The sequence below is a fragment of the Trachinotus anak genome, unplaced genomic scaffold, assembly GCF_046630095.1.
Source record: "Trachinotus anak isolate AG129_WGS33_773 ecotype Australia unplaced genomic scaffold, CSIRO_AGI_Tana_v1 ptg000021l, whole genome shotgun sequence".
Lineage (NCBI taxonomy): Eukaryota > Metazoa > Chordata > Actinopteri > Carangiformes > Carangidae > Trachinotus > Trachinotus anak.
The window spans coordinates 25,956,743-25,980,296 of NW_027273872.1; the positions used below are offsets into that span (position 1 = coordinate 25,956,743).

General features: G+C 40.6%; 1 protein-coding gene across 1 annotated transcript; it reads right to left on the reverse strand.

Moving 5' to 3' along the window:
• Window positions 1-4,509: 4,509 nt before the first annotated feature.
• Window positions 4,510-13,454, reverse strand: LOC139606142 (piggyBac transposable element-derived protein 4-like). Its single transcript, XM_071458167.1, has 2 exons — window positions 6,504-13,454; window positions 4,510-6,269 (listed from the first exon to the last, which is right to left on the reverse strand). The coding sequence occupies exon 2, from the start codon at window positions 6,262-6,264 to the stop codon at window positions 4,510-4,512; it is 1,755 nt and encodes a 584-aa protein (XP_071314268.1). The 5' UTR covers window positions 6,265-6,269; window positions 6,504-13,454.
• Between the last annotated feature and the right edge of the window lie 10,100 nt (window positions 13,455-23,554).

Genomic DNA, 23,554 nt, shown 5'->3' on the forward strand with positions numbered 1-23,554 from the left:
TGGATATCTGATATTTCTATGTCATTTGCAGTTAATATGGGGGAGAAACTCTATGGAGATGAAGTCGGATACCTAGACACATTTTTATGAATGAAGGATACATAATGAAGGTTCAAATTTAACAGTGCAGGATCTAGAGAGAGACAGTATGTTTTTAGTGCATTTTCACCCTCTTTTATCTGCACCACCTGACAAAAAGAAGGGAAGAAGGACAAGATTAAAAGGGAAGGCTTGGGGATAGAAGGCAGTGGCCTCAGTTAACAGTACAGGCCTGTCGATAAAATGTTACACATGATGCAAAGTGACAGTGAGCTGCAGTTATATTTGGCACAGAAAAACAACTCCACCAGAATGTGGGCTTCAGTCTGGATTGTTGAATTTTAGGAGTCGTTTTTTCCGTGTTGGTTTAATGGTTTTGTCAAATGTGGGATTTTTGAGGTGCAATTGTGACGCACAGAGCTGCAATCACTGTGATTTATTTCAACAGGGCAACAGACTGTGAATGTGTGTGACTGAGACTGAGGACAGAATAGATCTGTAATAAATTGGTATACATTAGCATCTCTCTACATAGACAGAGAGCAGAGATCATGCAGAGGGAGAAGACAGAGGGAGAGACGCGGGATTATTTCCTCTACTCCATTACAATGGTAATTAACAGCAGATAAGCAGTCTGATGGAGCCCGTTCAGTCCGATTACACATGGTAATGGCTTGCACTGTGGTGCCTCACTTATTATTTTTTATTATCTGCCCCTCAAAATGATAAAGAAACCTAATTTATGGTTTTTACACCGTTTTCCGTGTCTGGGAAATTGATTTATCATTTATGGAAAAGCTATAAATATGTGAAGGGATTGCCCTCCACCCACACAGCATTTCACGGGGGTAATTAGAGCAGAAGTGGAGCTGCTGTTTCAGGCTTTCCAGACAAAGACGATGACAGACCAACACAGGACAAACGCGACTCAAGGCTTCTGACTTCAGTGGTACGTTGCTGCTCATTTCTGCCCTGACAGGAAGCAGCATAGGCCTGTCTCCTGGTTAATTTGCTGATCTGAAAATTCTCTAACATATATCATAGGATATATTTTGACTATATCAATTAATTTTATATATAACCCATACACAACTGTAACATATACATGTACTACATTTCCTTATATGAAAAAATTAAATAAAAACATAAATGTGAAAATTATATATGAAACTTGTCATGAAACTAGTCCATAGAAATATGTATGTTTGTGTATGTTTGCTTATATTGTGGACATATATTACATAAACATATATCCATCCCAAAGTGTGTATGTTGTCGTAGTAAACCTGCATATATAAATTAATTGTATATTATTAACATATACAATATGTTCACAATATGTTATACCACAGATAAATTCATCATATATCTTCTTATATCCAGAGGATGTACTGTATATATGTAATAATAACATATCCCCTTATAGGTGACATACAGTATATAGCAACATCACTGCTGATAACATTTTTGTGTGGGGAAATGCTGCAAATTTTCAGTGTGTTTCATATATTTATATGATAGGATTTTATAATACAGGTTAAAAGGTCATTTGTACTCTTAAAAATAAAACACATCTTGTTCAGCAATTGTTGTTTAAAATAGTCCAATTTTTCCAAAAACAAGTGAAGAAAGTGCCAGTGTAGTGAGAATATTTCAACCTGTTTAAATTTTGTGTGGTCTTGGCTGGCAAATGTTACGCCGAGAATACACGGCCTGCATTGTGTGTGCTAGGTGTCACTGAACTGCCAAGTTTACCTTGGAAAATGGCCAGGCCCAGCACTAGGCATGGACACGCCCCTCCAAATGCTCCCACTGCCAAAATCAACCCACCAAATCATCCCGGTTCATCCTAAAATTCAAAAAAATAACTGAAAAGTATTTTATTGTTTTCTCGTCAATATTAATAATCATAACTATTCCACATTAACATAAAGTTTATTTATATCTGATTGGTTGGTCTGACCATTTAAAAACAGGATACAACAGGGCAGTTGAGATTTGATCTCTAGATCTGCTGGATTTATTTGGCGACTTGCAAATTGCAGTTTTTGGGGTTATTTACTGTCACCTTTCGCGTGTGTGAAGCTAACTTCAGTTTTACACTGCCTGGTAGCAGCACAAAAAATACGTTTTTAGCGGTTCACTTACCGTGCTTTGATTTCTCTCTTTCTCTCTCTCTCTCTCTCTCTCACCATGCACCGATTTCTGGTCGTTAAAACCACACAATGCTACTGTTCAGGACCGCAGTTAGCAGTCAGGCTCCACGGTGTTGTCTCATGGTTCTAATCCTCAGCTCGACCCGACCCCTGATCCTGGACCCAGTTGCACAAGCACTGCACCCCTAGACAGCACTTGCGGTGCAGCAATGATTTAGCTTAGTTCAGATTTAGTTTTTGCCAAGCACGGTTTTAATAATTAGAAAACTGCTCTGGAGAAATACAGAGGATTCAGCAAGCATGACAGTTGCCAGTGTGTTGTCATTTGAAAAGTGCTGCAGCCTGGTCACAAATGAAACAAAGGGAGGTAACTGGGGAAACCTTTGCAAATTGCAAATGCATTGGTGAAGTAGTGAAGTTCTCGCAGGTAATGAGCTTCATAGCAGTCTGGAAGGCTCACATGATAGGCAGGATTTCTCTGCAGGCCTCTTGGTAAAATTGGTTGAACACACTCAAGGGCAAAGGACCCCAAGCTTAATTAAATTACCAAAAGTGTTCCTCAAAATGCAAAATACACATCCATAGACATACAAAACATATAGTATTACATCAGGTCAAAAATTAATGTCACAATGCAGATCATGCAGGGTTTAGCATTGAAAGCAATGGAAGTAGAGAGAGATGCAATGTGGAAACTCTTTCAATAGTGATTTGGTTTGTCTTTAATGGTATTACTGATCTTACTAATTACTAATGACCGACCAAATTCTTCAAAATCTCCGGCTACAGTGCAGATGAAATTCTCAGTCAATGCTTCGATGGAGCTGCTGTCCTGAGTGGGATCAGGGGTGGGGTTCAGGCCTTGGTACAAAAGAGGGTAAGTGAGGATATTCCATATATCCACTGCTACAGCCACCAGCCGCACTTTGCAGTGGTCCTTGCAATGCAAGCAGAGCCACGTGCAAAAGCATTGTTTGACCTATCAGGATCACTGCACTCCTTTTTTTTCACCATTGTTACATGTCACAAAACGACGATGTCTCATCCCTTAAACACCGGCGGGAGATTAGGTGGACAAGTCATCATGATGTGACCCATAGAGAATGAAGATGCTATTATCATCATCCTTTCAGAGGTTCTGGAGGACGGTGTAGCAGTTGTTGATATCTACACATCAGGGCTGTTGATGAAGCTCAGGAAGCATTTCTTTGAAATAAGAAGATTCCTCCTTAAAGTGTTTGGTGGCTGGGGAAGTAATCAGTGCATCTTTGCAGGCTCTGAGGGAGATGAGTGATGATGACAGGAAATGAGAGGGGAGAGAGAGGGGAATGACTCGCAGCAAAGAGTCAGGCTGGTTGAACCAGCAGCTCACCTGCTCAGAGCCTATGTGCCCTATGTGTTTACAGCTCACAGGTAGTGTTGCTCTGTCGGCTGTAGGCCACACTGAAGACTCCTCTCCAGTCTGAAGAGAGCTCTTCTCAATATTTTGGACAGAGCCATTGTAGAGATGGAGACCAGGTTCTCCAGGAGCAACCTTGATCTAATGAAAGCAGTGAATTGCCTTCCACCTCAGTCTCCCTCTATGGGTGTTGAGTACCCTACAGGTAGTGTACCCACTGACAGACTTTTCTAATGAAATTCTTGTCATGCTGCTGTTGCAGACCTCTCCACCTACAAGGGTTGAAGGCAGTCTTTCCTGAGCTGTCTCATGTCCTTACCTCCGAAGAAGGCCATAAAAACTGGGCTAGATATGGATTAATTGGTGTTTTTTGTTTTGTTTTTTTTTTGCACAGAAGACTGATGCTGTTGTAGCTAACTGATGCTTTAGACAGACTAAGCCCATGTGTGTATTATGAAAAGATTTTGAGTGTAAAGTCTAAATAAAAATAAAAAGAAAGAAAAGAAAAATACACACAAACACACACACACACAAAAGAAAAATAAATGTTGTTGTAACCCTTAGATGCACGAGTGACTGGACCCTACACTCTTCCATAAGTGGGTCAAAAATGACCCATATTAGAATCAATGTGTTTTTATGCCATTTTTGTCATTTTAGTTAAGAATAATCACTTGTATAATATTTAGTATTATATTTAGGACCACACAAGAATGATTTCATGTTTGAAATATCTTTATTTTTCACTTTTTAACATTTTCGAAAAAGAAAATTACCCAGAACAGCAATAGAAAAATGTGAACATCCATTGTGTGTGTGTGTGTGTGTGTGTGTGTGTGTGTGTGTGTTTGTGTGTATGTATGTGTGTAACTGTCCAGTTCCTCTCTCTTTTCCCTGTTTTGCCTTCTTGTCTCATCACTGGATGCAGTTCAGACAAACTACCTGTTTCTGGCTGTGATCATTGCACACAGGTACATTGCATTTCCCACACCTATTGTTGACTTTGCGATCTTTGTTACTTGGGCAGATCTGACACCTCTTTCTCTTTGGTTGGCCCTGTCTGCTTCTTTCCTGTGGCTGGGTTGTGGCTTTTGTCACCCCACACCTTTCCATTGCTTCAATAATCAGGGTTTGCAGTTGGGGGCAGCCTTCCAGTCGACTCCTCATGTGTGGTGTGACAAGTTCCTTTGACAGCTCTTTGAGGAAGAGCCGTCGTGCATTGGTGATGCCGCTCTTGAATTCTGGGTGCTGAGCTGTGAAAAAGGTGTAGGCATTCAGGGTGGCGATGTCAATTATGTTGTGCCACAGCACTATGGGCCACCTCTGTGTTTGGCGCTTGCAGGTGTAGGTGCCAACCATCTGGTCAGTGGTGTCTACACCTCCTTTCGTCTTGTTGTAAAATGTGATCACTTCTGTTTTTTTCTTTCTGCTATTTTCATCCACTACTTTGTCGTGGTGCATCGTGCTCAGGAGCACAACAGCTTTTCCTTTCTTTCTGACATAGCTGACCATGGTAAGGCTGTCGTTGAATCCAAACTCTGTGCTGTGAACCTCCCTGGACTTGGAAGGCTTCATCAGAGGAGGGATGTATGGCTTGTTCTGACGTAGAGTCCCCACAATAGTGAGATCCTTCTCCAGGAGATGCTGCGCAAGAGGCACACTGGTGAAAAAGTTATCCATAGTGATGGTGCCACCTGTGTTTCTAAATCTACTACACAACTGCTGGACAATGTTTTCCCCCAGATTCTTCTGAACTTCTTCCCCTGGTTGTCTCCCCGTGTAAACTATACCATCTATTGCATAGGGGATGCGTGCATCACAAACCCAGAAGATCTTTAGGTCGTAATTGGCGGGCTTGCTTGGCATGTACTGCAGAAACTTGCACCTACCCCTGAATGGCACAAGCTGTTCGTCCACAATGACACAATCACTGGGGATGAATCGCTGTCTGCAGTTGACCAGGAACAGGTCCCATACATAGCGGAAGGCTGCCATATGGTCTGTTTCCAGTCGGAAGGCTCTGGTCCTCTTATCATCGAAGCGCAAGGTATGGCGAATATCTTCAAATCTTCCAACAGCCATAGTGGCCTTGTACATGGGATTATGTAGAGGACTCCCAAACAGCTCACGGACTGATACATCCCAGTTCTTCTCACTTCCTGCAAGCAGGGTCAATCCAATGAAGGCCATGAATTCATCTTTGGTGACATTTTTCCATTCTTTTCCTCTAGCTGTTGCTACTCTCCGTCCTTCCAAGTTTGTGCACTTCATCACCTCTTGTATTATATCATCAGTGATAAAGAGCTCCCATGCATCTTTTGGTGAGACAGTGGTGCTAAGCCCTTGTGCAGGCCCTGACCGGCTTCTGAGGATATTGTGGCTCTGTGTTCTGCCCTGGGTGGGAGGTAACTCGCTCCAGTAAGAGCCCTTCTGACTCATTCTGTTGGACATGATTTGGACACTTTCTTCTTCAGAGGACACAGAAGAGGAATCTTCTGAGTCAGATTGATCCTGTTCAGTTGGATTTCCAGGTGGACGACTGCCACTGCCACCTGGACAATAGTCTGGGTCCTCATCATCAGAAATTTCAGACTCGGAGTCCAACCCCGTTACTGCCTCTCCATCATCCAGCATCTGTAGGACCATTTCAGATGTGTATCTAGCAGCCATGACACCTTGGGTGAGGAAACATAAGAGTAATGTTTTCAATAGATCAATATGTAGCTATATAAATAAATACACTCTCACACACACACACACACACACACAGACACTACATATAGTAATGTTAGTTATCTTAGTTAGCTAGCTAGTGTTAGCTAGTTATAAAGTAGGCTAATTTGTTGATAAATAATAACAACAGTCATGAAAGACACACACACACAATATTATATAAAGATAATACTTACACGTATCAGCTCTTGCTGTGTAAAATAATCTTCCTGAGGGGTGACACTTCTGATATAGTCTGTGTGGTCCACAGTTAATTTATTCCTGAGAACTACAGTTGATAAGAATCAAAGGTTCCCATTGGATTCCATAGAAAATGCATGCGAGTCATTTTTGACCCACTTATGGAAGCTTGGGGTAGTAATACAAAAACTACAATTTCTTAAAATGTATAAAAGGTAAGTTAAAAGTGTAAATGGTATTATATCAAAAACATGTTTTTTGAGGAATACCTGGAATATGAAATGATAACAATTTTTCATTACGAAGATATTTCAAGAAAACAACCTCACTAGGTCATTTTTGACCCACTTATGCATCTAAGGGGTAAGATAGTTCAATGGAAGATAATAATACAAATAATAATGTTCAGGGTGAGGCTTAGATTCTATTTAATATTAGATAATTAAATATAATTGAGCATTGAGAAAGTTGTCCTCCCATCAGAAGGGGGGTGGGGTGGAGGTGGGTTTACAATTTAAAACCGACATAGCCAATTACATTGTTGAATCCCATTTAAATAGAAAATACAATGCTGGACTTTTAATATAGCAGACCATGTAAGAATACATTATTAGATATAGATATTAAATGAAGGAGTCCAAAGAACACAGAGAGAACATGGAGTGCCCCAGCAACGAGCCTTGAAGTCTGGGAGTCACTGACCAGTCAACGTCTCTTAAAGCCCCCCCCCCAGTCTATTTCCGGGCCTGATAATGGCTATCAGCAGGCTGCTTGAACATTGGATTTCTTTTCATTATTGATTAATTTCTGATTTATTTTGACAGAAAATATCACTAAAATGCCACCATATAATGTTTAGAGTTTTTCATCTGTCCTATTCTGATTCAGCCTAGACATTGAAACTACGATGCATGGAATCTGTAGAGAGTGTCCGTGCTAACCCGTTAACATGGGCACCGAAATGAAAACAAAGGTGATCTGCAGCCACCATGCACATGCCACACACTGGCCCACAGATAAGACTCACCTCTTTTTTAGACATGCTGTAAGACAGTAGGCTATGTGGCACTTTGGAACAGTAAATGTCCATGCCTATACACACAGTCTGCGCCATCATCCAATTATGGTTTTTGGAGTGAACATCATCCCTTTTGCTTTGTGCTTCATCACACACATAATTTCAACCAATTCTTCTTTGTTGCCATCATTAAGAGCAGACTTTTGTTCACAGGTGTTTTTCTCCCGGTCACAGGGGTCAAGGAAAAATGTCTGGTCCTGTTGTACCACTGTCTCTCTGCATACAGTCACATTTTTGCAGAAACACTCTGACATGAACAAACTGACAAAGGGACACTCATCCCTCTCAGCATGACATAAAGTGGGAGAAAACATTAGCATAGCTGTCAGAGGCAATCACAACACCTCATGCTTATGCAGGACAAGAATACCAAACTGGGGATGGCAGGGAATCAGGCAGTCAGCAAAACGTGAGCCTGCAGGACACAGACACACAAAGCAGTGGATAAGTAAAAGAGCCTGATTCACTCACCAACTGTGGAAAAGTGTGCACAACTTTAGCATGAAAATCTTGATGTGATCAAACTTATTGCAAATATTTGTGAAAGAGGGCATCAGTAGCAATACATCTACATTAATACTTCAGCTGTCACCTGTTCTATAATTTACTGTTCTCTATAACATCTAAAAATCCAGATACAACTTTTATCAAGATTTTATCAAGCTCACAGCTGTGCATCTCAATGCGAACTCCAACGGCTGAGAAAAGTGTCACATATGGTTGAGAATTCTGGGAAAACTAAGTGGGCTTTACATTTTGTATTGTTTTCTTTAAATATTACAAAAACATTAAAATCTTTTCATTTTCTTCCCAGAATGTCAAGATATCGATTTCAAAAGCTTTACACTCTATAACGAGTGACTACAACACAGCGGAAACCTTTTTTTTCATATTCAAATCATTTTTCAGTTAAAAAGTTATAAGCCATCACACATCTCTTCTTATGAATAATAACTTTTAATGTAACTTCATCAGAATGACTTGGAGATCATTTTTATTATTGTAACTGTGGTTTTGGCCCCATTTGATGGTTCCTGTAGAGAGCACAGGAAGGAGGCTTTGTGCTACTCTTTATTGGAGATGGGAAAGATAACCAGCTGTACATTTGCCAGACCAACCAGTTCATCATCTTTCTTGAAGACTTCTCTCAGGTACCATTTTAAATTGAAGTGCAGAAGACTTAAAGTTACAGCTAGATAATAACTTTTGATGGGCGGACGGGCTGAATTTGTTGTAATTCATTGTTGCCTTGGTAACAGTGTCAAACTGAAATGTATAATACAATTATTTTAGCTGTACATTACTACTGAAATACTATAATTTTATAAGAATTAGGGGCAGAAGATGTCAGTGATCAGTTGAAATGAGGTTTAAGATGTGAGTATTAATTGTTATAGGCTCTGACATGCAGATTATACGCTTGTTTTCACATTTCCTACACATAAAGTGTGAAGTGAAAATGTTAGAATTGTTGTAATTATTAATTTAGGCTGTTTCCATACTAATCTGAAAACATGTGAAAATGCATCCTTATATCTCAGTTTCACTCCTCCATCACCAGTTGTTGTTGCAACATCTCGTAACCAGCGAAAATGGTAAAACTTTAGATGCCTTTCATCAGCATTCGAACAGGTGTGTATGTATCAACCCCATGAACCATTAACCTCATATACTACCCCTTCATTAGTTGAATAGATCTATTTTGAATAATTAGAGATTCTTAGTCATGATTACCAGCAGATGTTGACATGAATGTACCATAACAGTTTTAGGTTGTGTCCAGCAACACGGATGATTTCATTTCTTTCATTCTTTCATTTGTAAGTATGTTGACTAAACTACATCTTTTTTTGAATCATTAAAGTCTGAAATAATAAAAAAAAATAACTCAAACCTGAATAGAGTTTAATTGGCTTACTTATGTGGATGTGTTACACATTTAGGGAATGTGACTTCTGAAGTGTTTTAATGTGTTTTGATGAAATTTTGTTATATAAACAAAACTTACTTTTTTAAATAGCTTCCAGCTCCATACATCAGTATGTACTAAGGGTATCTTTCAGTACCTCATTTGTGAAGGCCCAAACCATGAACACTGGTTCAGCTACAAAGTGGGACATTATGCATATGTTGTGGCACATATGCAGACCCATGAGAAGACAGCAGTTACGCATGAAGGTATTTATCAGTATAAATGTTGCAGATCTTGTCAAAATGTACAAATTATCTACTAGTAATGTTTTGCATTTAATTTAAATTGAAATTTGTTTAGGTTATAAAATGAACAGATGCTATGCTGGATGTCACCATTAGCCACCATTATTAAGCCACCACTGCTGCAACCGTGGAAGGAATATAACCCACTAAAATATATTTATGGGCCATATTCAAAAATGTGGTCCGGCAGACCCGTCAAAAGGTCCATGTGTCTCTGCATCCTTCAGGGCATTGGCAGCCACCAGCATCTCTGCATCCTCCACCTCTACAGCCTCTAGTGCCCCCAGTCCCTCCAGCACCTCTGCATGCTCCACTGCCCAGTGCATTTCAGCTCACAGAACAATAACGTTGTATCCAACAGCTATTACACTGTGTTGTAGTGATGACACACCTGCCTCATCAGATCCTGGCCAAACAACCTGTCTGAACCACCCAAAAAATATTAGAAAAAACACAAAACAAAAGCACACAGTCAAAGACGACACTCATCATCAAATACAGATATAACAGCAAGTCACCATCTTCCATCCCAATACACAAACAATCAAGTGAGCAGTGTGCTTGAGCAAAAGGGCTTCAGAGTTTTCCAGAGAAAGTGGCTTAATGTGGTTTCTGTGCATCCATGTTAAGTCATCACAACAAAAAAAAATGACCATGTCATTTGCATTCAGTAGCTGACTACATTTATCTGAGCCAAACTTGCCCACAGGTAGGTATACATTGCAAAGGCAGTGATGGCAATGTGTGGTTGTGTTAATAATGGAGAATTACCTTCTTTATAGATGAAAGAAGTTCCCAGCTGTCCACTGAGGGCAAGCTAATAATAATATTGACAATTAAAAATTTTTGCCTTCCATCACATCCTTTAGCATCTGCTGAGAAGAATTTTACCTCAACTCACCAGTAACTAAACACCAAAGGTCAGCTGATTACAAGAAGTGGGTTGAGAGAGGGATAGGGCGAGAGAGAATTGTGAATAAAAGAGGCATAAAGATAGCCATCCCAATTGAACTTACACTTAGCTTCATATGTATTTTAAGCAGCTGGGGAACTGGACACGAGGACAAAAATGACGATTTTAAGGCTGCTTCTCTGTGATTTCATGAATAATTGCTACCACTCTAAATAAATTATAAGATGAATCAATTTAATGTGATAAACTCATTTGCCATCCATCCATTTTTTACCGTTTGTCCTCATCCTGGTCATGAGGGCAGCAGTCTAAGCAGGGCTCCCCAGACTTCCTCTCCCCAGCCACCTCCTCTAACTCTTTAGGGCAAAAGGATTCCCAATCCAGGCCAGAGACGTAGGTCCAATCCTAACGTCCACCCTCACTGACTCACAGACTTCGAGACACATTCCCAGTAAGACCATGATATGATGTCTTAGGGCTGTTTCACTGTCAAACTATCAAGTCCATGGGGGCTCTCTAGCAAACTTTTTGGACCTTTTATGCACACTTTCCTAAGTCCGGAGTGAGGAGCCTGGTGACAGCATGTGCAAACATACTGGAACTGTGACAGATCACCTGCTTTGTGCTCAACCTAATGTTGAGATGGTCACTTGGCCAAACAGCAGAGCTTGATGATATTTACTCTAGTGCATATAAAATAGTGGGGGATTTTAAATCAAGCACCAAAGCCAAGGAAAAGCTTGGCTGTGGGAGCAGCTGCTGCTACTTTAATTGCTGACCTCATTCCCTTCTTTTCTGAAGAGTGTTAAGTAATTTACCAATGTCTTCAAGTGCTCAGGTCTTTCCCCCAAGCCACTGTAGAGTTACCTGAAGAAAAAAGGGTATCTTAGTCAAAGATCATCCCTTTTGTCAAGACGCTAAAACAGAAAAAAGCCAAACAAAATAACAAATTATGTGAAAAAAAATGTTGAAAAAAATTCTCTGTGACAGAGAAATAACTATCCTGTATGTCCTTGTCCACACTACTAGACACAAGGTTCAAGAAAACGGGGTTCTGCAGTGTGAGTTGTTCACAGGCTTCAGTTGAAAGACGGACTTGACAATGTGCATACGTTGTACCACCTCCATCACCACAGTCAGTAGCACCAATGTCAGTGACCTCAGGACACCCGCAGGAAGGTAATCTCTGGAGCCTGCTCGATGAATTGCAGCAATCAAGTGCAACAGCTAGTACCGTTGCCAAAGGCCAGAGGTACATTTTGCATTTATCATCTGCTGTTCAAATAAAATATATCCAATTAAAGTACAAATATTGTGTTTGTCTAGGTATCTAAAAGACTCACATTTGGCAAGGTCAGAAGAGCCACTAATGTATTGGATGACTCACAAAGCCTTTACAACCCCAGTTATTTCAGATGGCTATGCAATATCTTTGGATCCCCAGTGCCATTGAAAATAATCATTTCCAAGGCTGGAAAAAGTGCCTAAAGCCCAACACTGTGAAGCACATTCTGTTTTTAAATAAGAACTTTCTTTACATGCATACATGAATATATATTTTTTGTGGTTACATGCAACCATCCTCCTGCATTTCTGTTGTCCAGCACACTGCCATGTTGTTTCTATTTTCTATATTTCTATTCTATTGTACATCTATTGTACTTACAAATGATCACACCTAGTTTAGCATTCTGATGAAATAACGATCATTATCAGAACATCCAAAACAAAATCCTTGTTTTAACATCATATTCAGTTTTAGTGGAGAGAAACCACAAAGTTGCTCATGGTATTTACATCCATGTGGTATGCACTATCAGGTCACCCATTGCTCTGATTTTGTAACACATATAGAAAGTGAATGACCGAGCTATGCGCTGACTGCACTCTTTAATGGTTGTTATAATTTTTGCAAATCACCAGATGTTGTTATGCCTTCTTTCATTGAAGCTTTTCCTGACACACTGTCAAAAGCTTCATGGTGCCTCATCTAATATAAATGTGGCCTCAGCTGCTCTCTCAGGTGAGTCCCAGTGCAGGAAGATTGCATTATACCACCATGACACCATATACTGAACAGCAAAAATATACAAAAATGTAAAACAATTTAAAGATTCTGCACGAAAAATAGTTTCTCACATTCTCCACCTAATTTTACTAAAACCTGTTTTTCAGATACCCAGCTATCAATCAGACTGTTGGGACCAAAAATATAATCTGCCTGGCAGAAATAAAAAAGACACAAGAAAATCCATGTTGCTACTTTGTAACAAGCTGAAGGCTCACCAGGATGCTATCTAACGCGCACATTTTAACAAGGCTACACAACTGGGAAAGAAAGATTCTGTGATCAAAATCAGCCTTCTTACCTTGAGCTCGCTGCAGAATGTATCTGCCCAGCCATTGTTAAGACCTTACTCTGCAATTCACCTCTGTCTGTCTCATTTATGATATAACTGCAAAAACAGGACCTGGACCTATTAAAGAGCAGTTTGTCTACGGTTGCTTGGTGTTACAGACCACTTGCCAAGAATGTACATTGTGAAATTTTCTGAAGTTGTGAGATTTTCAAATCCTATGGGATGAGGGACTCCTGAGAGGACTGGAGGGTCGTGTGCCTGGCGAGTCTTTCCATTGAAAACATCGAAGATCTCTATATTCTGGGAACTGTGATATCAGGCTTTCTGCTGATTGGATTAAGCATTGCCCTGGTGTATCGGAAAATTCGGAAGACGGTGACAGCAGTCCAAATCCTCACGCTGCCCGACATAATTGATGGAGTGAGTAAAGCTGTAAGCACTCAGACTGTGATTGTGAACCGCAACTTGGGAACCACCTTGGAAGGAGCTGTCAACACCCTGTCTGTGGTAATAGACAGAGCTGTTAACGCTCAGACTGTGGACATAAATCGCAACATGGGTCACATCTTGGAGAAGCTTGCAGCTTTGCAAAGGAGAATGGATGGAGATGACCAGAATGGACTAACAGAGTAAGCCGTGTCTATTGAAATACGACTGCTCGCCCTAACCCAAACAATCATAATCTAATCTGCGTTCCGGCCCCCACAGCATCAGCCTTGGCCAAGGCCGGTGCTGGAACAACTCCCCCACGAGATCGCTGCAGTGAGACGCTTCTACTCCTACCCCTCCCTCCTTTCCTCCACGGACACCTGTTGATTGTTGACTCCGTCCGGGACCCGATCAAGGATGTCTCCATGGCAACTTGCTGTGTTATCGCGATGACACCCTGCGAACTGAGGCACTGATTGTGAACTAGACGAAGCGACTCTCCAGGCCTATGCACACACACATTCACGGCACTCCTCACATGTACATATGCAACACACACCCCAACCCCCAACCCCATCCCACGCCTTCGCCGCTTCTTCCCATCCAGTGCAGCGGGCGGGGTCCGATGGCGGCGCCTCAATGGCAGCGGCTAAGGCTGGCTGCCTGTCTGTACTGGAACCACCTCCTCCCCCCCTCCCCCCTCCCCTGGAGCAAGTTGTTTGCGTCGATATGTTGTAAAATGTGCTTATATATGCTTATGTTGCCGAGGTTTTTTTTTCAAATCCACACTGTACCCCCCCCCCCCCCCCCGGAGTATAGTTTGGGTTTATTTCTTTTTTTCAGTCATCCTGTTATGTGTTGACGGGGTGATTGTTGTAATTTCGCTGCAATTGTACTTGTACTGTTACAGTGACAATAAAGCCAATCCAATCCAATAACAAGAATGACTTTATAAATCAAAGTGTACAAATGAACACTTACTATATAGGCCATAGTAGAGACACTGAGTGCCAGGCCACCCTCTCATAGAGAACACATTGATGAGAACTGCCAATCAGATTTTCAAATTTGCAATGAGTCTTAATGGTTTGTGGCAAACATGTTTCAACCACAGGGGCAAGTGGGACACAGGAGGTGGAGTGGGTCATCCACTACCACACCCTTAAATTTCCCCTAGAAGATGAGTTAGGTATGAGGATGAAGAACATCTGCTCCTCTTTACATCACCAACAGACCAGCTTCTCAGATCTTCTGATGCTGCAGCAGCAGTCCGTAGTTCTCTGACCAACTCTGGCAGGTAGCTCTGGTTGTGGAGAAACCATATCTGCCACCTCTCCTCTACATCTGCCAAAGTTTGAACCCAATGGACCAGGACCCAGGACGGACATCACTTGGTCCTGGTCACCTCTCAACCTTTTCAAGCTGTTCTTCAATTGCCAGGGGCCTTATGTACAAATGTGTACACACAAAAATGTTGTGTACGCCATCTTTCACACTCACGGTCAGATGTATCAAGAATTAAATGAATGAGTGTTCCTGCAGTCCAGCCTCGTGTCCGCCGTGCACATGTTTCTAATGGTTTCAGTCCATTGGCGACACACAGAGGTGATGCAGCAAAACTACTGACATTAGAAACTGGTTTATGAGTCTGTTGGACACACATCAGAACAACTTCTCTTCAAACGAACCTTATTGGAAACAATAATACATTCAGTTGTATGGACATAAAAGCATGTGCTAAAGGATTCAATACATACCTGAACAACTACAGTTTCTTTGTCCTTATTAGAAGACCTTGCCAATGGCAGAATTAGATGAGGACGGGTATTTAGCAACTATGCTGATTATTTGTCCCATGATGATGACTGGCTAATCAGCCGTTTCAGATTTCCTACCTCAATCCTCTTGGAAGTGCTGAGTTGAGTCTGGGTTTGGAAAGGGACCCAGTGAGGAGTCACACTTCACCAGTTCCCTCATGTGTGCTGACTACACTGGGTTTCTTGGCAACAGGGGCATTCCAGAGGGATCAGGCAGACCAGACCAGACTGTACCAGTCATCCTTGAACTGCACCATGCCAACTATATGGGACGGGATCATCCATATGTCAGCCAGGTATATTAAGTTCCAATACGATCTGGTTGAGCAGGCTGATATTAAAGTACAATTTGCAACAAGAGCTGGTTTCCCTAATACAATCGGAGTAATCGACTGCACCCCCACTGCTGTAAAGGTACCATCAGAGGATGAATTTGCCTATGTTGATAAAAAATATCCTTCATTCATTTTAACAACCAGGATGGTTGGGAACAGGCTACAGGCTGGCTGGGTGTGCAATGGGTGGCTTTTTGGTGAGCAATTAATACATGTTAAATTACTCCTCTGAAATCCACAGAATCACACACCCCTCTATACATGATTGTCTTTCCAGTGACATTACTCTTGTAAGGGTCTGAGCAAGAGGCGTGCCATTCATTTCCTCTTAAACTAGAGAATCAGCACTTTCCAGCAAGCCCATGTTTGTCTGTGTATGGCATTTACAAAGTTGGAAAGGATTTGGACAGTCTCACCTTTTGCCCTCATAGCGCATTGCAATATGGCAGACGTAAAAAGTAGGGCTGTCAATCGATTAAAATATTCACGATTAATCGCATGAGTGATCATAGTTAATCATGATTAATCGCATATTTTTAATCTGTTCTAAATGTACCTTAAAATGATTTTTTTCAAATTGTAATACTTTTTTCAACATGAGAATAGACAAATGCTTGCTTTATGCAAAAAAATCATGTTTATTTATTGCTACAATGAGAAATACTCTCAGTTCAAGTAACTAACGTGCAAACTGCATTGTAAAACAAGATGCTGAAATAAACTAAAACAAAAGCCCAACAAAAAAAAATTACAGATGGGCATACCAATTTACTAACTGTAACATTATACTATAATGTTAATAATAATCCATTACTGCTCTCGACGGCATCGACCTCGGTGCATTACTTCCTGATTTCCCGAGCTACGGAGTGGCCCGAGGTTCAAATGTCACAAGCGTTAATCACGTTAAAAAAATAACTCCCGTTAAAGGCATGTTACGTTAACGTGTTAATAACACGTTAACTTTGACAGCCTTAGTAAAAAGTAAAAAAAACTAAACCTCATATTACAGTGAACTATTTCATTCATTTCAAGAGACAGTGGACTATCATGCATATCATGTTTTTTACTATGCAGGCAGGAAAATCTGAAACTCGCCAACCCCCAGCCACTGACCGAGAGCGGATGTACAATGATCTCCATTCCCGCACTTGGTCAGTTGTCAAGAGAGGGATAGGGCAGCTGAAGAGTTGCTGGCACTGCCTTCTCAGGACTGGTGGCACACTTTTGTACCAGCCTGAAAAATTTTGCCGTATTATGCTGGCATTTTCGCACAGGAAAAACAAACAGCTGCAAGAGATACCCAAGGGTCTGGGTCCAAGGCAAATTCATATAGTAGCTAGTCAGACCTGGCTAAATGTAAGTGGAACAATATAGGTCAGCAAATAGAACTAATTTTTTTATTTTTTTGGGAGGGGTGCTTTTTGTGCCTTTATTAAAGAACAGTAGAGACTGACAGGAAAGGGGGTAGAGAGAGGGGAACGACATGCAGGAAAGAGTCTGGCCAGTTGGGAGTCGAACCAGTGACTGCCTACTAAGAGCGTCTTGCGCTCATGTGGTACGTGCCCCAACCACTGGACTACCAGGCCACCCCGCAGAATTCATCTTTTTACCACGTTCTCTTAATGAAACGTTTCTATCAGTGAGAACATCAGTCAAATTCTTCAGATAGTTATTGATTTCTCCGACTGCCCTGATGATGTTCCTTTGTAACTCCAAGGCACCATTGGTCGGGACGTGCCCAACCAGTTGGGCATCAGCACATGAGTAATGAGGAGCACGGGAGTCACCAGAGACACTTGATTCCTCTGGAGGGACAGAATGTTTTGCCAAAGGAGTCTTTGTCTGCTTGGACAAAATAAATCAAACACACTTAAGCAAAAGAAAATATGCTGCAGCCAGTTTATTATAAATCATGTGTACTTGGTTTGTGATTGTATCTTTGTACATTGAATATTATCCAGTAAGATCTGGGAAGATTTTTCCATAAAGCCTAATAAATGTAAGTCTAGTAGTTATACCCAAGTAAATGGGAATTTCTTTACCTTCATTGTGATCAGTTAGAACAGTTGCCTACAACAGAGGCAACTCAAATTAATGTGAGTTCTTAGACTCCTGTCCCCCCACCTGTTCTGGCCTCATTTTGGGAGTGGGCAGAAGTCCTCCTCTTCACATCAACCTTGATGTCTGACCCCTTTTAAATTTCATTAATTATGCAGTTTTCCGACCCCAAAGCAGACTCTCCCTCTCCATATTTTTGTCTGTTATTGTTTATGCCAGAGGACAGAGTACCAAACCACGATGATGCCAGATATATGTCAGACTATATATGAGTCAGGCTGGAGGATAATTACCAGGATTTATTGGAACAAGCACACAATACCGCAGTGGGTTAGGGGTATATTTCACAATCGTTTCCGGGGTGTCGGTACTCTTGTTAAAGAGGGTTCAGTTTGCACAAGCGTCATTTGAAAACAGCTGGCACAAACATTGTGGGGGACGTGGTGCCTAATATTGCGAGATCAAGGATCAAGGAGGGAGACAGGTTGATAGTATATACCCAGAGACTGTATAAAAAAAAAAAAAAAACCTGTGTGGACAGAAAAGGTGCCAAAAAGAAGTCAGCAGTTAAAAGGCAGAGCACCTATTAGATACTCCAGGATTTTGTCAAAAGACTTGCTTGAAAAGATATGTTATTGTTTTTGATTCAGTTATTGAAATATCAAACAGGAGACAAGTACTCTTGGATTACTACTAAAAACACAGTGAATACCACGGAATTAACTAGAATTGTTAAATAATTACTACTACTAATGGTACAGTTTTTTTTTTTTGTTTTTTTTTTTAGGGGTCTTTGCATGCATAAGCTACATCTGCTGTGTTGATTGTAAACACACATCCATCAAACATGCCTGGTGAACATTGGCTATTTATAATCACAAAACACAAACAAGGATATTTTTTGACAGTTTTGGCAACCATCCTGACTGTGACAGTTTTCCACAGTCCAAAGTCCAGAGAATAACAACATTCTTGTGAAAAACTGTACAGATGTATCTTATTCTAGAAGAATAAGAACAACAACATAACAAAATACAAACTGATATATGCCATGCAAATAATTTCACATGGATACAATATGGAAAGTAATGTTAACATATTACATTATTTTTAATAAAATAATTGAGAACATGATTTTAGCAATAGATGCTTTTATTTACATTTGAAAAATATTTCAAAAATACATTCAGTTGAGAGCTGGGTGGTTAGGGCATGAGCGGATGCTCTTAGCAGGCGAGTGCCAATTAGACTCCTGACTGGCCTGACTCTTTCCTGCGTGACATTCCCCCTCTCTCTGCCCCTTTCCTGTCACTCTCTATTGTCTTGTCAATAAAGGCAAAAAATGCCCCAAAAAAAAAAAAAAAAAAAACACACACAACAACATTCTGTCGCTGGGACATTTATGCAGCATACATAAAAATAAGCTACATAAAAAAATAGAAATACCAATACAATACAATCATTTTGACATCAGTACATACAAAATAAATTTAAATTAACTTAAAAAATAAAAATACATTTCAACCCATATCGGGCTGATTTATAAAGGTTGTCAAAAAAAATAAAATAAAAAAAAATAAATGTCACCTGTTGATAAGTACAAAAATTACAAATGACAAATGGACCCAAATCAAAGTCCAGCCAGTCAGTATCATCCAGTCTAGGTGACTTAACAGCCTTTGCCCCAGGTGTCTCAAGGTGTGATAAACCTATATGAGTCAGTCGAGTTAAGCTTTCTCTTTCTGGTGTTGTGGGTCATAAAACTCATTAGTTGTGTCCTATATTTTGCACCTGTTGCTGTTGCTGCCTTCATGAATCCAGCTGGTCTTGAGACCAGAAACATTTTTTGGGTGTGCTCCATTTTTCACCTGCAGTTGAAAAGACAAATAAATGGGATAGCTGCACCTGGTAGAGGTCATTTTAAAAAATTCAGTCAGGTTGATAGTCTTCCTTTTTTTTTTTTTTTTTTTAAAATTTTTACTGTTTTTAAAATCAGTGACTAGTCTGACAAACAGTACAAGCAGCTGAAAAAGGAGAAAAAAAAACAAACGATCATTAGTCAGCAGGACGTTACCTTTGATTACATTAAGAGCTATTTCACACAGCACGTTGATGAAGTCTATGCTTTGTGCACACTTGATGTTGTTTTATATTACAACTCCAACAGAGCCAGGTTTCTCTGCATACACAATGACACTGTTACCCCATCTGCTGTCAGATCATCTCTTTGTGTATATCCTAAAAAAGCAAAGACATAAATAATCAGGTGTCTTTATAATTTATGATGAGATAACCGTATGAGGACCCTGTGGAATCATTCAAGGCCTCTAAAAAAATATCTGGTGTCACCTGGAAACATCTGTCTACCTAATAGAGGAATATGGTATTTATCCTTTAGGTTTTTAAACATAACAAGTTAGTTGGTATTTAAACTAATAGTTCAACCAGCCTTACCCTGAATAAATAGATTTTACACTAAATATATACAACTGAGATTCCTATGATGAACATATTTGGTAAAAACATGTTGTACTTCTACATCACTAGTGTCGTTCATTAAATCATCTATGATAGGTAGATTGTTCTTGTCAGTGGGTAGTAGTACGTCAACAAAGTTGATATTTCCTATCTGAAGGAGTTCATTATATAAAGGCTGTCAGAACAATTAACTGTAAACAGTATTCTCGTGTGAAATAACCCTTGATGCATTTTCAATTACTCTCGAACTCGCTCAAAAAAATATCTTTCCACAATTTAAAGGCCTGCTCACCACCAAACTAAATAGATGCTGTAGCATGCCATCAAAGCCTTGGTCTAACCTAGCATCCATAACGTAGTGTAGAATAATCCGGTAGCACCCTGCGCTTATGGTACACAACCTGCACTTTTTTAGCAACTGTCTCATTTTTAAGATGAAACTTTTTAATCACGTCTGATGGGTTTAGACACAGCAACCATGAGTGCACTGCTATGTTGATTGGCCACAAAAGAGCATTCTTGGCATTCAATGTTACACAGGATTTAACCTGTGTTTTTCGTGCTGCGTACGATAGGCGTAATACTTCAGACCCCCAATACAAACTCTGATGTCACCATTATTTAGTTCATCTGTCAAGCCCACATGATGTCATGTTATTTCTTATAGTGAATCAATCCCACATTGAGTAGTTTGTTGCAACCCCTGACAGCTTTGTTGACCTTGATTTTACTTGGGTCTAGCATGATGTCCTCCTTTTGGAAATACTCATCAATATATTTCCTCTGTTCATCAGGTGTTTTGGTGGAAAGCAGAAGAAGCAGCCTCTTGCTTGCATTTTAAAAGTTTTGACATAACCCTTGAACAATGTGTCTGTCTTGTTGGGAAAATGCCACACTTCATCAATGCAGTGCCCTTTTTCAAGCACTTTTCCACTTCAGATGATACCCAGGTGCCTGGCAGCTGTCCGTGACTATCACCATGCCTGCATTCAGTGGCCTGGTTCAGCACAGCGGGAACACGTGACACTGTAGGGCAGGACAGGGTCATACAGGACTCTTGATGGGAGCACAGTGCACTTTACAAACCCAAAATAATTATCTATGGAATCAAAATTCCTATAGATTATTTGGGGGGAGGGGGGGGGGCAACAGGGTACTCCTTTTTCACCTGAACTGTGGGATACAAACTAGCAAAATAAAAATGAATCTTTCCATCATTTCCGACCTTGTGGTATAATTTCATGGCATTTGTACGCCCACCAAAGAGACGTTGTGGTTTTCTGTAGCAAGCTAGAAAAGTCTGGACTGCTGGGTTTGATTTTGTGAGCAACACCCATTCACGCCACAACGTGTAGACCATGCTGTGTTCCCAAGGCAGCTATATTCTTGTTGAATGGGTGACATAGTTCATTCAACTCCTATAGTTCACCATAGGAGACCTTGGTGACAGGGTTTAAATGACACTGTACGTGGCATTTGACACATCTGTGCGGAAAAAAAAAAAAAAAAAAAACAAAAACATAACATGTTTCTGGCAGCATTATACCTGTCCACAAAATATGGTAAAAAAATGCTGCTCACCACCATTGAGTGTATGCATTATATGTTTTCTGTGTGAGCTAAATATTCAAGCCACTGCATAGACATGTTTGTGAATGTCTTACTCTGCTCTGTATGCGCCTCCATACGTGAGAGCGAGTGCACCTTTGGGCAGTTTTGAATACGCCCTCACAGCTGGATGCCAGAGTAGTGAAAGCCAACAGATCAATCTGTGCGTACTGGAGAAATGTTTCTCAGTAGATCATACACGTCGTGCACAACACTTACACGTCATTGATGCAGTTGTGTCAAATGTCTCCCTGGAAATCAAAGCTTCCTTTGTGGACTGTTTCCAACAACTTCAGAACACTCTCATACTGTCACACACCTGGGAGGGATCTCAATAGGCACCGATGTACTTTTTCTTTACCCTGGGAAAATGACCTTTCTCCATGTCCTCAAACCCTTAGGCTGCCAGTGTTATTGATAGATGCATGGGTAGAAAGCTAAAGGACTCGATCCACTGCTGATGGACTGTCATACATCAGAATGACCCAGCTACCTCTCATCATCACCATGAGGGTGATTCCATGTTTGACAAAGGCCTGTTCCAACAGTATGTAGTTGTCAAAGCCAGGCGCGTTATGCGCAGTGAAGGTTTACCCACAGTATTTTGGATACCTACAGATACCTACCTACAGATGCACGCACACAGTTACGTGTATTCAAACTAATTTCCATGAAGGTCCACTGCACACACAAGATTTACCTGATGATTGCCGCCATGATACTGGTTCTCAAAATCTAACAATATGTAATTTCTGGGGAACTTTTTTAACACTCGTCGGCCTGACACTGGTCCTTTAACCAGTTATAGAAGGAGTTCACTGACTCGCTCACGGTGGTGAGGCTGTGCAGCGACACCAAAGCATACAAATGCTACAGCTAAGCTCCAAAAACCCAAGATAAACAACAGAACAATAGCAAGTTCCACTTCAGCAGAGCAACACAGAATGTGCCGATGCTAGCGGCTAATGTTCATTAGACAACAGTAAACCATAAGAACAAAGAATAATGGTAAACACCAAATGAACAGCAGCATAGGACGCAGCGGTCCTGATTCGATTTAAATCAGAGAGGTCGATCACTGCAGCAGAGTCGACTCAGTTGGAGGGAAAAACATGGTCCGTTTCCTCCGACAAAATCCTTCGTCCTTCTGCAGGCAAATTAAACACCAGCTGGCGCGGAGCAGCTGTCTCCTTTGGATCCGGTACATTCAGTGAATGTAAACAGTCTATTTGCTCGTCCAGCGAGTTGAAGACTTCAGGCCTATGACAAAATGTCCAAACGTTTGTGGGGTGCTTCTGTTACAAGTTTCAAAATGATTTTGTAACGGAGGTAACAAATGAATGTTTGTTAGGTTCACCGCCCTTCACCATCCTGGAAAACAAGAATCATGAGTGCGTGAGTGAAGGAGCGAACTCGCCATTACTTCTCCAAATCTTTGTCTGCTTTATTACATTAAATCACAATATAAAACCATATAAAACAGTTAACATTTCCCTGTATAGTTGTTTCAGTTTAAATACATTCATACCGCTATTTCTGCTCTTTACCTCTCAATAGGCAACTTCTCTCTCACATACACATTCACAGAAATAATCATGTAAAAGTAAATATTACTTTCTCTTAAATGCAATAATGTCAGAAAAATAAATCATGTATGAACCTATGAGGATCTGTATTTGTTTTCAACTCAAGAAATCCATATTCTTATTAATGTAATAATGTAAATCATAAACCCTCTTTGGCTTTTCAAT

Coding starts and splice junctions, on each gene's coding strand:
- LOC139606142 (XM_071458167.1), bottom strand. CDS start 6,264: ATGGCTGCTAGATACACATCTGAAATGGTCCTACAGATGCTGGATGAT.